The 17,031-nt window shown below is 40.9% G+C and overlaps 2 protein-coding genes, 1 long non-coding RNA gene and 1 pseudogene across 3 annotated transcripts; 2 read left to right on the forward strand and 2 right to left on the reverse strand.

The window, feature by feature from the left end:
* Positions 1 to 166: 166 nt before the first annotated feature.
* On the forward strand, positions 167 to 3,107 carry LOC118423607 (hydroxyacid oxidase 2-like). Its single transcript, XM_035831832.1, has 6 exons — positions 167 to 384; positions 611 to 717; positions 808 to 1,032; positions 1,371 to 1,529; positions 2,360 to 2,429; positions 2,672 to 3,107. The coding sequence occupies exons 1-6, from the start codon at positions 207 to 209 to the stop codon at positions 2,737 to 2,739; spliced, it is 807 nt and encodes a 268-aa protein (XP_035687725.1). The 5' UTR covers positions 167 to 206; the 3' UTR covers positions 2,740 to 3,107.
* On the reverse strand, positions 907 to 3,652 carry LOC118423609. Its single transcript, XR_004832073.1, has 3 exons — positions 3,526 to 3,652; positions 1,425 to 1,522; positions 907 to 1,030 (listed from the first exon to the last, which is right to left on the reverse strand). It is a non-coding gene; the product is annotated as an uncharacterized LOC118423609 (long non-coding RNA).
* Positions 3,541 to 7,184, forward strand: LOC118423608 (nicotinamide N-methyltransferase-like). Its single transcript, XM_035831833.1, has 6 exons — positions 3,541 to 3,658; positions 4,406 to 4,579; positions 5,072 to 5,181; positions 5,432 to 5,529; positions 5,743 to 5,838; positions 6,233 to 7,184. Exons 2-6 carry the CDS (start codon positions 4,411 to 4,413, stop codon positions 6,540 to 6,542), a joined length of 783 nt encoding a protein of 260 aa, XP_035687726.1. The 5' UTR covers positions 3,541 to 3,658; positions 4,406 to 4,410; the 3' UTR covers positions 6,543 to 7,184.
* A 276-nt stretch (positions 7,185 to 7,460) lies between these two features.
* Positions 7,461 to 16,797, reverse strand: LOC118422185 (annotated as a pseudogene).
* Positions 16,798 to 17,031: the final 234 nt, after the last annotated feature.

Genomic DNA, 17,031 nt, shown 5'->3' on the forward strand with positions numbered 1-17,031 from the left:
GATATTCACAGTAACAACTAACGTTACTGGTCTTAAAATCAAGAATGATATTTGCGGCACATATCTCCGCATGGTTTGCTCTTAAAAAATTATGCTGACAATAGAATAGAATTCATCCTCAGCTACAAACATTCTGACTTTTGCTTTAATCCTGAGTTACTTTGACAAAAGTTTTGGTTTTGCTTTGGTTCTTAGTGGCAGCTGAGATGGGAGCCTGCATGGCTGTCAGCACTTTCTCCAACAGCTCCGCGGAGGACATCATGGCGGCCTCACCTCACGGTCTGAAGTGGTTCCAGATGTATTTCATGCCCAACAAAGTCTTCACACAGCATCTGATTCAGAAGGTGGAGAGGGCGGGATACAAGGCCTTAGTCGTCACTGTCGGTAAAAAGAAAAGACTTTGAACAACTTTGGCATTTCTTTTCAATGGTCCATCAGAGATCATAGATTCAAAATTTCTCATGTTTCTTTTGTTTTTCTACTTTATGTAAAGTTTTAAGTCTGATGATGGAGAAAAGTTTGCTTGATTTAAATGTCCCAGTAGGTATGTTGTTTTGCCCCTTTTGTACATCTAAATGTTTGACCTTCTAATGTGTTCCCTTACATCCAGACCTTCCCATAGTGGGAAAGCGGTACTCTGACATCAGGAACAAGTTTCAGCTCCCTTCACATGTGACTGTGCCCAACCTTCTAGCACTGAAGGACGGTTCAGAACAGGTGAGCTCAAACTTGATATGGAACCAAAGATAATTTCTTCATTTCTTCTTTGGTTTGTGTTCTATCAATAAACATGTATCTTTATTTCAGGACAGTGCAAAGGATGGGCGGAACTATGGGATGGGCGGCAGCCCTCAGGACCCCGCCTTCTCCTGGAAGGACATTGATTGGCTGAGCTCCATCACCAAACTGCCAATCATACTGAAGGGAATCCTGACAGCAGAGGATGCTGGGATAGCCCTGGACCACCCAGGTGTAAAGGGGATTCTTGTGTCCAATCACGGAGGGAGACAACTGGATGGAGTTCCAGCTACTGTGAGTCAGATGTTTGAACATGTTAAAAACCCTGTTCAAACAAGTCCAATACATATTACTTCTGCTAGGGTAGTGAGTCATTTGACTCCATTTTTAAAGGATTTACCAGTACACCGAAGACTTCCCCACTGAACAAAATGGCTGACGACTGAAGTGTTAGCGGGAAGTGCACATGTTTCAGGACGTTCTCACGACAGAATTCATATGCTGTGAATATTGCTGTGCAGTATCATAAAGTTGATTCGAGTTATGATGTAGAAAAATGACTAAAACTGTTACTTTATTTCAATGGTTCAATCAATCAGATTCTACAATACATACATTTCAACCCTTCACAGATTGAGGCACTTCCAGAAATAGTCCGCGCAGTTGGAGACAAGTTAGAAGTGTACCTGGACGGAGGCGTGCGGACGGGAACTGACGCGCTGAAGGCGCTGGCACTCGGAGCGCGGGCAGTCTTCCTGGGCAGGCCTGTCATATGGGGACTTACCTTCAATGTAAGTGTAAAAAAACATCACTGTGTGAGTCAAACATGTTTTCAAGGATTCTAATGTTGTTGATATGACCGTTGGAAGAGAGGAAACATTACTCATACTTCACTCACAGTCCTGGAGATGGTGAATATGTTAACATTTATTTAAGATAAATGGCGTTCAGCACCAAGGACAGGTACAAGCAATATTTGATATCTTGAAGTCTTGAAACCTTTCTTGAAATATCATGAATTATTTGCAATGAGAATCAACCCACAGAGACTCAAGCTTAGGACTATAAATGATAAATGAGACACAACAGATAGCCATATCAGTAATAACTTTGGCTTTTCATATCTGTATAGGGAAAAGAGTAAAAAAAACTGATCATTGTATGAGTTAAAGATGCTTTTGAGGATTCTCATGTTGTAAATATATGCAGTGGAAGAGAGGAAACATTACTCATACTGCACTTAAAGTTCAGGAAATGGTGAATACGGTAATGTTTACCAATGGATGGTGTTCAGCACCAAGGACAGGTACACTCACGATTATCTGTGCATTTGTAATCTCGCTATGAAATCTTTCTTATGATATAATGACTCTTATTTGAAATGAGAGTCAATCTTAAAGACTCAAACTTAGGACTAAAATAAATGAGACACAACAGATGTCCATATTATCATAAAACATATCTGTTCTTTTATCTCAACTATTACAGAAAAGCGAGAAGTTAAATTTATCCAACGATAACATTTTGTATCTGTTATTACTGAATCTTTTCAACAAGTCTTGTCATGACCTGTACAAGGTCTTCAATCAATCAAGAACTTTGGCTTTTCATATCTGTATAGGGAGAAGAGGGTGTGAGACAAGTTATGAAAATTCTGAGGGATGAGTTGGACCTCGCCATGGCACTTTCTGGTCTGTATAACAAGTGTATAACAAGTGTTTAACAAAAGTTTGTGGTATAATTGCTACATATTTTAAATATCAATAGGATTGTTAATTTCAGAAGGGTTTATATGCAACATGTCAAACAGTATACTTTCAGTTTCCTGATCACTTTAAGGTGCAGTGACTTTAAGACCCAAGAATTCATTTGTTGAATAAATTGTCTACTACCCAGTTTCTTCAGTGATTGAAATATTTTCTCCCCCTCTCAGGCTGCTGTTCTTTGGGTGACATTCAACCGACTTTGGTAGTGCGAGAGGATGCCTATAGTAAACTGTGATGTGCAATGGGCATACAGGATGAAGAAACATTGTCAATTTCTGTTTTTACATTTCAAATTTAGTTTTTAGAATTAGGAGATGTATCAGAATGGTAATTGCTGCTGTATCAATAAACTGCTATCAAGCAAGCTTAAAAATTATTAGTCTTATGAACTGAAGTTATTTTAGAAACTTGGTTGCTATGTGAATTATTGCAGAATGGAATTTGTGGTCAAATATGGTAGTAGTCCGGAAATCAGAGTTAAATGTAAATGTTCTAGGTGTGGCAAGTCCTCCGCTATGAGATAAGGCCATGTTGACTTGATTACATGGATGGCATCCTCTGGGAACCCTAAAACTGAGCGTGCGAATAAAAATCTTGGCCAAACAAAAGTTGCCTTGAAGTTCATTACTAGTGACGTCTGAGTGGTCAGGAATTGATTGTATAATCAATGAACATAAAGTATAGTATACCGGACAACAGATACTTAATTTTTTTTTCTTTCACGTGTTTTTTTTTTACCTTGGAATTGACATTGGCATTCTATGCTAAGTTATTTGGTCTACTCCAGAGCCTTGGACCCAGTGGTGGACTCCAAGGAGAAGCCAAACTATAACGTTATAATTAGCTTCTAAGTTATTGCTGGCCGTAGTACCGTCTTGCCGAACTACACAAACATCATACAAACGTAGCAGAAAGACAGAAACACGAAAAAATGTCTCCCGTGAAAGTCTCCTTCGCTTGGGGAACAGTATATAACACATGTTACTGATTGTGATACAGAAAGTTGTCTGATAGTTCCCACCTATATATACCACATGTACGCAGTGGTATCGTCTAGTCAGTTGGAAGATCTGGAGTGGAGGTCAAGGTCGAAGTGCAAAGGTGATCAACCCGGAAGCCTGATTGCTCTGCTAGAACAGCTTCGTACGCTGCAGGTAAGTAAACAAGTGTTAATTACGGTTCATGACACAAAAAAGCTTACGATTTCATATTTTTGTTACCCATCAAAGGGAGACCGACATCATGCGGTGATCCTAGAAAAAAACGGCATTATTCTTAGGCATTGCATGAGAATCGCGACAACGTACGTACCATTCATGGCAGCAGCGCTAGCGTTCGACAGTGAGGTTGGGCATAGGGTCTCTTGGTCACGGCGATTGTTTCAGAGCTTCTCTTGTTTGGAATTTCTAACACTGTCCGTGCCTTGTACAGGATTTTGTTACCTCCATGAATTGCAAACCATTATTTGCGGTCTGTGTGCTTATCCGTCTGTCTGTCTGTCTGTGTGTGTTCGTGTTACTTGTGGCCAGCATACGTTTAATAAGAACTAATGGATCGTAATGATATTTGGTAACTTACATGTATGTGGGTAGGTGTTGGGAGGAAGACAAATGTCAGTTTTGGGTCCCCTAGTGTGTGACCTTGGCACTGCAGCAGAACGTCTGGTTTTCGTATCTTTATAAGGCTACAAGCAAGATATCTAAACCTGCAACAGTCGCCGCGGCCAAGGTGACTTAAAGTGTATCGTATCATGTTTGCTTAAACGCACCTTGTAAGCAATTACACTACAGAGACTAAAAAAAACGGGCCCGTGTACGTATGTACTACTTATCGTGACATGATACACCTAGCTGTTTATTTCATACCTGAGATGATTGTTCTGTCGTAACTTGTTTTGATAGATAAAATGGCTGAGTCGAAGGGAACCACAGAGGAGTCGGTAGCAGAGTATTACACCCAGGCCTTCAAACCGCGGGAGTACCTGGATAAACACTTCAGCTCCTTTGACGGGACAGACGGCAAGGAATGCGTCCAGCTTTTCATCATGAACAACCTCCACCAGACATTGGGCTCAGGTAAACACTTCACGGTCGTTGCACATGGTTCCAGGTGGACAAAGAAATACAGTACTCACATGTCAAGTTCTATACCTTGATAGGATAAAGTAAATGGCAGTGAAAAACGTGGACGGAAATTATTTATTGCTTTCTTAGTAGTGCAGAAAGTGTATAATGGAACGAAATTGTAGGGTGTTTACTGTTTACAAAGTATTCGGGAGTGGCCTTGACGTGAGGTTGTAACGCTTCGTGTCACTCCATTAACCATACCGTGATCTGGGTAGAGTTTACGGCTTCACAAGCAGACAAAAGAAATTGTTTTGACTAGAGGTGTTCTAGCAGTCGTTGACCTTTTTTGTCGTTCGCATCTCTAGTGTAAAAAGATTACAAAGTACAGTAACGTTTTATACCGTCTTTGTCTCAAATAAGGCACCTTTGAAGGTAATAACTATCTGAAATAATGCCATTGACATGTACTAGTTCACTAAGAGATCTGTGTTCTTTTCATAGGGGCTTTCCAGGGAAAGCGACTGTTGGATATCGGCACAGGACCGTCCATTTTGAGCGTCCTGAGCGCAAGTAAATATTTTTCCGACATCACATGCTCTGACTACCTCGAGGTGAATTTTGTTTTAATTCTTTTATAGTTATAGTTTTTACATTACAAATGCATTAGACTGAGGCTTATTGTAACAATTTATTTCGAATTATCGACGCATTTCATGTGTTTGAAAACTGAAGGAAATGTATATAGGCTTTTCCTGTCAAATCGTCTTACTGAAGATAGTTTTCAGGATTTTATTGTACGCTTATATCCGCTTGAGACTGCAAATACACTATGCTAAAGCGAATAACTCTCGTTGGTTGAAGGTATGCCGGGAGGAGCTTCAGAAATGGGTAGACGGTGACCCGGACGCATTCGATTGGGGTGCGTATTTCCGGTATGTCAGCAAGCTGGAGGGGAACAGGTGAGTCTGTGAAACCTCTCTCCCAAGGCTAGACAAAGTCTCCAAGATTGGCTCCTAGTGGCTTAAGTACTTAATGCAATTAAAGGAAGTGTGAATTCAATGCCAATAGCCAAAGTCAGTGTCAATAGTAAGCAGCAGTTAGGAGGAAATTCAGAAACAGCTATGGTGATCATGACGAATTGATGATGATCTTTATTTTCTCATTATTTCTAGTTCAAGTCCAGACGACATCGCACCCCGTCTGCGTAAATCAATCAAGGGTGTGGTACACTGTGACGTCAAACAGAGCAACCCGCTTTGCGCTGAAAGGTTCGACTTCAAAACATATATTTTCAAAGAAAAGGCTACTAGTACATATAACGTCAGTAACACTAACAGATAATTGAAATAGCCGGAGAATAGTGTGATAGGCAGTACTGTACATGTGGCACGCCGGAGGCAAACTGCCCTTTTGTGTATACAAGAATGGTGTATTGTGTGTGAATGTTTTAATGGTTTGTGTGCTCTTAAAGGTGTGCAGATATAGTTTTCAAAGGCGTTTCCTTATCTATAATGTTAATAAGAATATATCCTCATCAGTCTATCACTTAACATTTTGAATATCTCACTACCCCATAATGATTATTACCAACATTGAAGGGCAACATTGCTAGATCGATATGAACGAAAGGAGTAACAAGTTAACCCAGATTTTTCTTGTCAGTGTTGATCCGTTTGACGTGGTGGTGTCCTCCTTCTGCCTGGAGCTGGCGTGCGACACACCTGACCAGTATCGCGCAGGCGTGGGCAACATGACGTCACTCGTCAAACATGGCGGAGGGCTGGTCATCCTCGGCGACTTCAAAAACAACATCATCGTCGAGACAGAGAAGTATGCCGACTTCGATCTCAACGAGGCGTTTCTGCGTGACGCTCTTGTCGCACACGGCTGCACGGACATCGAGATCAGACAGGTGTCAATGGTTGACGAATGGCCGTGCGAATTCTTTCACGCCACCGCCAGGAAGGTCTAGATAAGCCACCTCACAGTTCCGTGTGCAGTTGCGCAGATCGCTCACTTACGGTTTGAACTGCGCATGCGCGAGGTCAAAGGTAAAGGTCCCAAACTTGTAAACAAACCATGCTCAATACACGTCCCGACATGGTTTGTTTATGCCTCAAGAGCCTTCAGGATCAACATATAAATGGCTTCTTTTATGTGTACACATCTGCATGTTTGGATTTTTATTTCTTTCAAACTCCATCGACCATATTCACTGTTTCCCCCAAAGGGCTCCTTGAGCTTGTTTTACGTAATAAGTGAAAGAGTCTACTGCACTAAATAAGAACACCGCAGAAAGCACCATTGGCCTAAAAACAACAGGATGAGACGAAGAAAAAGAAATCACCAGATCACAGCGCGAGGTCGTCGATGTTTGTTTACCTCTGAGGGGCCTTAGCCTTTGCCCTATACCCCTTGACCTTACCCCTGCGGCGCTGGAACTGTGATGTGGCTTATTGTAAATAACAGTGCAGATAGCATAAGTGTACGTATTCATCTACTAAGGCTCTATCTGGCAATGGTTGTGCTGCGTAATGGATAGAGGCAGTGCCTTATGAAAACGCTGGTGGGCAAAAGTCCGCTTGTAATAGATAACGTTAACTCTGCAAACATTTTCTACAACGATTGTACCTGACTGTCTGATTGGAGGTGAACATAAGACAAACAAAGCCTGGATAAATAACTGGGTGTTTAGTCATGTGGTATAGCGGCTTTTTTTGCCACATTTTTCTTTTTCTTTTTTTTTTGTTCGCTCATTAGTTTTTTTGGTCTCCAGAGGATGCCAATCCTAAGTGTGACCTTAGTATATATAGTTAATGCATGGCATGAAAGTAACTTGAACAGGGGTTCAGTTGAATGTGCTACTTTTATTATTTTCAATAAAAGCATTAAATAAAAGTACACATCATAACAGTTGAGAGAAGAGTTTGCCTTGTTGTTTGATGGACCCTAAAGTCATACAACAGGATAGACGGCGGCAGTTGCAATGCCGCAGTGGTTATGCTTGTTCCTGGACATCATGATGTAGCCTTCCATGCCCCACTCCGTGCCCCAACTGTACAAAAGAAAACAGAGTATTTCTGTGTTATCGTTTTTATAGCTATAGTCAACCCAAACCGTACTGTGGTAATATCGCAGAATGGTTTCAACGCTACCGTTGACCTATCAATAGCAAATAACTTCTGATTGGGTGACACTACATCTCAACGTTGTGGTACTAAAATCTCAGCTTGCACCAAAAGTTCAGAGATACAATGGCCAAGTAAGTAGCATGTTCGACTTGTAGATATTTTCAAAATAGTACATTTGTATACTGCGCTTTCTTCCCGGAATTCGGGAAAGAGTATGGTAGTTAAACACACACAACTACAGTAGACTAGCCCCCTGCTGTGGTGATTGCACAAAGTTCCTTGTGGACCAAAGGCTATTGAAACGGAGATGGGGGTCATATGTATGGATTCATGCATGCTGAGTCGCATGCTGACTAATGCACTAGTGTCCAAAGTCTTGTGCACCATCTGGTGGGGGAAGGACTTATTATTAATTTAACTTCAAAACGGGATCGTGTATGTTATACGACAATTTCTATAATGTAAATAAGACTTTAGTATATGTAACTATGAATGTAGTATTTACCTGTTCTTGACCAGCCAGTAGTCGCTTCCGTTACTAGAGCCATACCCCACAGCCAGCACACCGTGGTTCTCCTTAATGGGACTGCACTTTGGGTCGTCGTAAACGCCTGAACACACAATTTTGCTGTTACAGAAGTTAATAATATATTTAACCAGAAAAAGGTCTCGGAGATCACAAACCTCGGCTTCCAAGTTTGAAAAAGTCTATGCCGCCACGTTGACAACTTTAACATTATCGAATATTAGTAGAACGTACATTATCAAATAGTACATATTCCATAATCTTTGAAAACAATGGCTCCGAAGTACATTTTCTGTGCTGCAATCTTTAGTCATAGTCATTCTGTAAAATGTTTTTCATGTGATGTAAGTGTCGTGTCCGTCGCCATTTTGGTGTTCCTATTTGCATTTCAGTAACAGAAACGTTTTTGGACGAATTATATCCTCACCTTCTCTAACAGACGGTACTAAATATCTACAGCTCAAAGAAGAAAACCTGTCAGTGAAAGTCATAAAAAGGCAATTTCCGCTTGAGCTACACACCATTGAAATGCAAATAGGACACCAACATGGCCGCCAGCAATGCCAGGTTCATTGATATGGCTCACCATGGCTGTAGTGACGGAAGGAGGCCAAACTTGCGTCGATGCTGACAGAGATGGGCCCAATGGTGCCCACAGCCCGCTGTAAGACCTTCTCATCAAAAGGAGGGAAGATGAGGCGGTAGCTGCGCAGGGATGCACCACTGCAACTGGCATTGTAATGACATTTTTGGTTCTGTGGTCAAGAAATGGGATAAGAGTGTCATCAATCATTGAAACGATGGTAGAGGCCAATGGCCATATGGCAATGATCTGTTACTAAACCCATGGTTCTGGCATTGACGGTCAGTGTCAGCTTTATCGTTGTATTCGGTGTGTGTGCGTGTGTGTGTGTGTGTGTGTGTTTCTGCAATTATTTCTATGTGGTATATATAATTTTTTTCACCATAGAGTGACAAGAGTGAGGGACAAAGATCATAGTTTTGGGAGTGACAGGAGGGGGGGGGGGGGGTTCAGAGTTGGAATAACAACTGATGACAGACATTCAATGGGGCCAATAGAAGAGCCTGCTAGTGCAAGGGGCGAATTTTTCGGCCTGTGTGTCTGTCTTTCTGTTTTTTGTGTTCTATATTATCTATATTCTCTGCAGTTCTATATTTTCCACATGCTAGTCACGCTCATCGTAGAGAGACAGGAAGTGAGAAATGGACACACACGTTTATGATTTTATTTACGTATGATTAATTAATTACATTCAAATAAAACATACGAGAAAATCTAAAAAATTCTTTAAACACTTTGATGGCCTCATACCTGAAATGTGAAGATGATTCAGTGGACAACATGCCACGAGGAACACGATTAAGTATACAGATGTAGGTATATAGAATTTTTTAGTTACGAGAAAGTTCTGTATAGTATTACCTCTGCCCTGTAAGGATAACACTCCTCAGTGTCAATGCCACCGTTATCCTTGATGTAAGCGAACGCCTGCTCCATGTATCCTCCGGCGCAGCCCTTGTTGCCCAATTGATGAGAACAGTCCACCAGGTTTTGTTCACTTAAAGACACCAGCTTGCCTGTCTTCAAGAAATGCTGACCTTCCACAGAGCCCGTCTAAGAGAGAGATGGTTATCGTCAGATTCAACATCAATTTTCGTGTTTGTATCATCGTGCAAAGTAGTGCAAATGTTAACTCACGTGGAGGGTAGGGAGTGGTTACCTATAACTTGTGTCATACTTAACGTTACGTTTCGAAAGTTTCTGGTTTAACGTCCCTAGTGAAACAGTTGAGCAGTTACACGTGTATCGTGTGAATGTGAAAATACCCAGTCGGAAATTTTGACGAGTTAGCAACATTATTTTGGTCACATACTATCAACTTCTTGATAGCGTATTATGTCTAGAACTAGTCAATTTGGAAGGTTATAGCTAATAACACGGGACAGTAACTTAAAGTATTCAGTTTTACGTGCCAGATTTGATTAACAAGTGAATGCGGGATTAACTCTGAGAAAAAAGTAGGAATTTAAACTTTCTGTCTCTATTGCTCGTATACAAAGAAAGCGAGTGTTTGCTAATACACACACACACACACACACACACACACACACACACACACACACACGTGAAAAGTTGTTAATAATAGGTTGTTTATAGTAAAATGTTCATCTCCACGACTAATTTTGGATTTACAACGTCTATCATGTCACATGTTGTTCATCAAAGTTACTGAAATCGTGCCACAATCGTGTCGACACTCACCGCACTGAAGGCCCAGCAGGACCCGCACTGATGCTGGTTCTTCACCTTCGTCACCGCACCTTTCTATCTCCAGTCCACGGTGTCGTCAACCTTTACGTCCGGTATGGTCTTGAACATGTCGTCCCTTTGCTGAGTCTTTTTGAGATGCAGTAGACCCGGTCCTATCAGAAGTTGGACTTCTTCATTTGTCTGAAAATACATGTTATTTTTTCATTTGTCCGAAAATAAATGTTATCTTTTTTAGCGTTGTTAACCAATTTCTTATTGGGTGAATCTTGATAAATCATGTATCATAAGTTCCATCTGTCCTTACATTAATTACTATTTTCAAGAAGTTGAACCTAATAAATGTAAGTATATATTTTTGTCATAATTGTACTGATATAGTAACACATCACATTCGTATATCACTGTTATTGTTCTTCCGATTTACCACCATGACCTGTAAGTAGCTTGTAAGAGCATAAACGTGTAACAAAGGTCTTTCACTCATTCATTCTAAATGGTAATTCCATATGGAGAACGCCAAGCAATACTAGTGATTCGGTGGCTACATTCCAAAGTGTTATGAGTCTTACAATACGTGTAACATTATCGTTTACATCTGCCACAGTACACATGTCCCACCCACAGTAACGTCAAATGGTCCATACACATTGCATGTTTAGAAGTCTATCGTCTATTAGGTACGTTTATGAAGGAACATCCAGGTAAACAATATACAATTTAATTCATCACTCTTCTTCAGCGTCACTACTATGAAATGGCAGAACAATTCAATACAAGTAACAAGCAAACATTTGAGTGACATTTGCATAAGATCCTTAGGATCCTTTGTGAATTGACATGTTCAACCAGTTTTTCTAGTTAGCTGTACTTATTTGTCCTGTGATGTCATTGGTCAGAAGGTAAGGTGATCTCTATTCCCACCATATAAGGATGGCCGTGTAGTGATCTATGTGCAGACAATGGGTTCTCCGGCTGCCGCTGGGCCTAAAGCGAACCGCCCTGAGACATTTTCCTCGGGGAAGCACGCGACCGCTCAGGAGCGGTCGCATTACATGAAACTTTAGGCCCCAGACGGCAATCTCCGCATCACCTATACCGGAGGACCAATGATTACGCAGGACAAATAGGAAACTGTATTGAATTGTTCTGTCAGTTCATTCTGATGCTGAAAAAAGAGTGATGGATGTCACTCGAAACGTCCGGAAGTAAATCTCCGTTTTTATCCAGTTGTAGAGATTGACTTTTATTTGAATATGGTCTATAAGATACGATACAGCCGTATGCCACTTACCAGGTCGCTGAACTTGTTGATGCGCATGAAGAAGGTCTGTTTGCCCGCTGCTGCCTCCTCGTTGTGCCGTTGTACCATTCTGTTGTTCTCCTCAAAGATGGAGTGTCGAACGTTTTCTTCAGACAGGCTCTCATATCGTTTACCTATTGCGGCAATACATTAACTTTAAACCCAACAACAGACGGTACGCAGCCATTTTATGTATGGAGACGGTGTTTTGGTGTATCTTGATGATTGTGTTATTTGAATGTACATGTACTGTGGCGTCCATATTTAAGGCATTTTACATAATCATTAGCATGTAGCATCTTAGGGTATTTGCAACAGGGATTTGATTCTATAATCATAAATGAAGAATTCCTGTTGCGTTTGTAGTTTGTTGTTGTTACCGTAATGGCGTTTGAAGGCCTCCCATTCTGGATCTAAGGCGGTTGTCAGGGCAACGCAGACGACAACAATGACAAACCTCATCCTGATATGAAAAACTGAAAGAACAAGATGCATATGAGATGAGTATAAAAAAAATGTGGATTTTTGTGTTCTCAAACGTGATATTGATCGCGTATGATACACATATATCGGATGACTTAGGAGTGTAAAGACGTAGCATACATGCATGGTTCCCGATATGGTGTGCTATCATTGAAGTCAAAGCTTACGTAAGATAAAAACGATAATAATGGGTTGGATAATTATACCAGATCATAAGAGACGCTATAAAAGATGCTATTATGACATATGTATCAACCCCGTTAATGTTGAAGAGAGTAGCTTACCGTAGGTCCACCGTGGTAGCTCGTAACTTAGTATGGATGCGATGCGTAATGAATACATGTAGAGATAGTGCCTTATAAAATGGTGGGGGCAAAGGTGATCTTACAATGATTAACTCACAAACAAACTCACCTTTGCCGATACAACAAGGAGACTATGTTGAAGACTATGGCTAAAGCTTCCCACCGTTGTCTGTGAGGTGGCTTGTGGCAAATAATCGTAAAGTTGTCAAACATGTTGCACATTCCTCTTTCGGGTACCCGAAGCGTCTTGGCCACGATTGGGCAAATGCGGAAATCGCACAAGCATTTTTTTACGTTAGTGTAGTTAATGCGCGGCTTGAAAGCCAAGAAACTTGGGCAGAGTTTTGGTGAAATTCGTTGCTTTATTTTTCAATCAAAGCATTGCATAGAAGTACACATTGTGAAGTAGGCATAATATAGCTTTATAAGATAAAAACTTAACAGCATCTTCTAATTTGTTGTTAATTCGTAATAGAGTTCCATAACAGAAAATGTCTATGCCAAATTCCCAAATGTTGACAGTTTGAGTTGATCAATTGAAAAGACCTGTTTATGTGATACATTAAACATATGCATACACATACCCTTATATGTGCTGTTTATATGGTGGAGTGAGGCGCAAGGCATTTTATTCTCTAAAAATTCACTGCTTGTCTGTGTCAATACTCAGCTTTACTGTCATGGTTGATGCACGAATGGGCAGTCATCTTGCAGAACGATGAATGAATCAAAGCACAGAACTTGGTCAATAGTTGCGTATCATGAAAAAATTCCGTTTTGGTGTGTGTTTTTTTCTGAAGGATCCTAACATCAGACAACAGGGTAGATGGCGCGGGTTGCGATGCCACACTGGTTATGTTTGTTCCTGGACATCATGATGTAGCCTTCCATGCCCCACTCCGTGCCCCAACTGTGAGAAAGAAAATGGAGTTCTAGTATTGGTCAAAATGTATTGTAATCGTTATCTTCGTTACGCTATCATTTTTTAGGTATAGTCATACATGTATATAAGTACACAGTTAGTTAGACCGTATGTGGTAAGATCGTGCACGATGTGCTACTTTTGTTTCATCAATATTCTGGTTCACGATTTGAATTGCGTATGCGCAATGTAACCGTGAGAGTTATTATAAAAAAAGGGTCGTTATCAAAAATATTTCTTTTGCGACAAAGGCACAGTGGCTGCTGGCTAGTATATTCACCTGTTCTTGACGAGCCAGTAGTCACTTCCGTTACTAGAGCCGTACCCCACGGCCAGTACACCGTGATCCAGGTGTGTGGAGCTGCACTTCGGCTCGTCGTAAACACCTGAAACACAAGTCTGCGCTGTAGTGTACAATATTTTCTACAGCAAATGAGAGCAGGAGAAGTGCGGAGAAAAGTGTGGAGAAAAGTTCAGACTGACAAATTTAACACTGTCGAGTAGAACTTCTCTTATCAAGGTCCATTCCAGAAGCTTTGAATTGTTGCAAATAACTAATGTAAGACGTGCATTTTAATGCAATAACCATTTTTAGTCTTATATATTATATGAACCATTTAATGCAAGGTCATTTCTGTATCCGGCGTCATGTTGGTGTGCTTCTCGTATTTGCAATTTATTCCTGAATAGCCCGATAAAGCGTTTTTGGACATCTAAAGACCTTTTCACACTTTAAAATAATCTTCAGTAGATGTCTACCGATCATATAGGAGAATATCAAAACTGTCAACTTGCCACTGAACACAAACATACTAAGTGCCTTCAGCTCCAGTCAAATGCAAACAGGGATGGCCAACACCTGTCAGCGTCACTGACATGGAAAGTTAGTTAAAACGCTCCATGTCATGTCATAGGAACTACCGTATTGGTGAACGTCCAGAACTAGTTTTCCCTCACCGTGGCTGTAGTGAAAGAAGGACCCCCAGGTGGCGTCTATGCTGACAGAGATGGGCCCAATGGTGCCCACAGCCCGCTGTAAGGCCTTCTCGTCATGAGGGGGGAAGATGTGGTGGTAGCTGCGCAGAGTTGCACCGCTGCAGTTGGCATTGTAATGGCACTTATGGTCCTATGGTCAATAAATGGAGTAGGAATATGGTCAATTACTGAAACAAATCATGTTGACGGCCACATTTGTCACTAGAATACATGGTTCTGAAACTGATCACTCTTCAATATTATCATGTATGTAAACCGAGGCATTGTTTTCGGTGTGTCTGTCTGTGTCTGTGTTTCCGCAGTTATTTCCATATGCTAGGCACGTCTCATCACAGGGTGACTGGACGTGAAGGGCAAAGGTCACAGTTGGTGACAGGAAGTGGAGTTAAGAGTTGGCAGACTGAGTACCTCATCCACCATGTGTGACAACTGACAGACACTCAAGGTCATGAGATCAACATTTTCCACATACAAATCACGTGCATTGTAGAGCAACAAAAATTCAACAATAGACACATATAAGTCGTAGCCTTATTTGCATAATTAACGAATTACAGTTAACGAATACATACGAGAAACTACAAGTATTTCACGGTGGAGATCTTAAACCTCTTGTTGAAATGAGATGATTCTTCAGAAGACAGCTGACGACCTATCAGTGAATTCGAATGTCATGAGGAACAATTGAAGATGCATTTGTAAGGTAGTTACAAGAAAGGTCTGTATAATATCACCTCTGCCTTGTAAGGATAACACTCCTCAGTGTCAATGCCACCGTTATCCTTGATGTACACAAAGGCCTGGTCCATGAGTCCACCGCCGCAGCCCTTGTTACCTGCTTTACGAGAACAGTCCACCAGGTTCTGTTCACTCAGAGACACCAGCTTGCCTGTCTTCAAGAAATGCTGACCTTCTAAAGACCCCGTCTAAGAGAGAGAGAGAGAATTTCAGCAATGACTTTACTGCCTGTCTCATCTTGCAAATTAGTGCAAAAGTGGTGTCATGAGAAAACGCCTTTTTTTGGTGATAGTCCGACTCATTTTAGTGACGGCTCCGTAGTCTTTTTCTCATTTGAATCGTTGCATTATTTTTTCATAGTTACACTACCAATCTGTTACCACGGAAGAAAGGGGGCTCTCTTTGGCTGGGAGTAGTAACCATGTAGCAATATAAGCGTAACACAAATCGTCTCAACACTCACCGCACTGAAAGCCCAGCAGGACCCGCACTGTCCCTGGTTCTTCACCTTCGTCACCGCACCTTTCTGTCTCCAGTCCACGGTGTCGTCAACCGGTACGTCCGGCATGCTCTTAAACATGTCCCTTTGTTGGGTCATGTTGAGCTGCAGTAGACCCGGCCCTATCAGAAGATGTCGTATTTCTTCATTTGTCTGCAAATAAACGTTTTTAGTGCTTTTAGTCCTATGTTTAAAATTTTACCAATAAGCCGTAACGTTATTAGAAAATAGTCAAACCCAAAATGAAAAGAATGTAGCTCTCAGCAGTCCATATCTGACTAGAATAGAATAGTACTTGTCACCTTTGTTACCTATAACGTTACCAAAGTCTTTTATTTTTTGTATGTTTAATATATATTCTGTATGTCCCATGTTGCAATTAGTCCTCGGGTAAGAACTTTCAAATAAACTTTTATAATTAGAGACACGGGAATTCGTTTTCACTCACCAGATCGCTGAACTTGTTGATGCGCATGAAGAAGGTGTGTTTGCCCGCTGCTGCCTCCTCGTTGTGCCGTTGGACCATTCTGTTGTTCTCCTCAAAGATGGAGTGTCGAGCGTTTTCTTCAGACAGGCTCTCATATCGTTTACCTATCGTGGCAATATGTACTGTCAATGTATTGTTCACCTATCAAGAGGCAAGTACGTTAACGTTGAACCCAACAATAACGGTAGGAAGCCATTTTACCTATTTGAAGGTGGTGTTTTGGTGTGTTTTGATTGTGTAATTGTCCGTTGAAATTGGAATATACTGTGGCGTCCATATATAAGGCTATATATTCCATATATAGTAATTAACACGTAACATCTTGCTGCAACAGGGATTTCATTCCATAATTATACATGAACGGATCGGTAAAAAGAATTCCTGTTGCGTTTGCAGTTAATCTCCAAATGTTGTTGTTACCGTAATGGCGTTTGAAGGCCTCCCATTCTGGATCTAATGCGGTTGTCAGGGCAACGCAGACGACAACAATGAAAAACCTCATCCTGACAAGAAATGAAAAAAAAAACCTGAAAGAATCAGAAGAAATGAGTATCAAAAAGTGAAACCTGTTTGTCCTCAAAAGTAATACTGATACATATATATCAGCTGACATTCGAGTGTAAAGTGCAAAAAGTACAATCAATCAAGTTTAAGCTTACGTAAGATAAAATGACATCACAATATGTTAACGTTACATTCCAACAGGTCAGGATAAGACATTGAATGTTTGAAATGTGTATCTAACTCAGTACTGTTGAAGAAAGTTGTTATGCATACCTTG

This window comes from Branchiostoma floridae, chromosome 9 (assembly GCF_000003815.2).
Source record: "Branchiostoma floridae strain S238N-H82 chromosome 9, Bfl_VNyyK, whole genome shotgun sequence".
NCBI lineage: Eukaryota > Metazoa > Chordata > Leptocardii > Amphioxiformes > Branchiostomatidae > Branchiostoma > Branchiostoma floridae.

Coding starts and splice junctions, on each gene's coding strand:
- LOC118423607 (XM_035831832.1), top strand. CDS start 207: ATGGGAGCCTGCATGGCTGTCAGCACTTTCTCCAACAGCTCCGCGGAG. Junction 718..807: donor TGAAGGACGGTTCAGAACAG/GTGAGCTCAAAC, acceptor TCTTTATTTCAG/GACAGTGCAAAGGATGGGCG. Junction 1,033..1,370: donor TGGATGGAGTTCCAGCTACT/GTGAGTCAGATG, acceptor AACCCTTCACAG/ATTGAGGCACTTCCAGAAAT.
- LOC118423608 (XM_035831833.1), top strand. CDS start 4,411: ATGGCTGAGTCGAAGGGAACCACAGAGGAGTCGGTAGCAGAGTATTAC. Junction 5,530..5,742: donor AGCAAGCTGGAGGGGAACAG/GTGAGTCTGTGA, acceptor CATTATTTCTAG/TTCAAGTCCAGACGACATCG. Junction 5,839..6,232: donor AACCCGCTTTGCGCTGAAAG/GTTCGACTTCAA, acceptor TTTTCTTGTCAG/TGTTGATCCGTTTGACGTGG.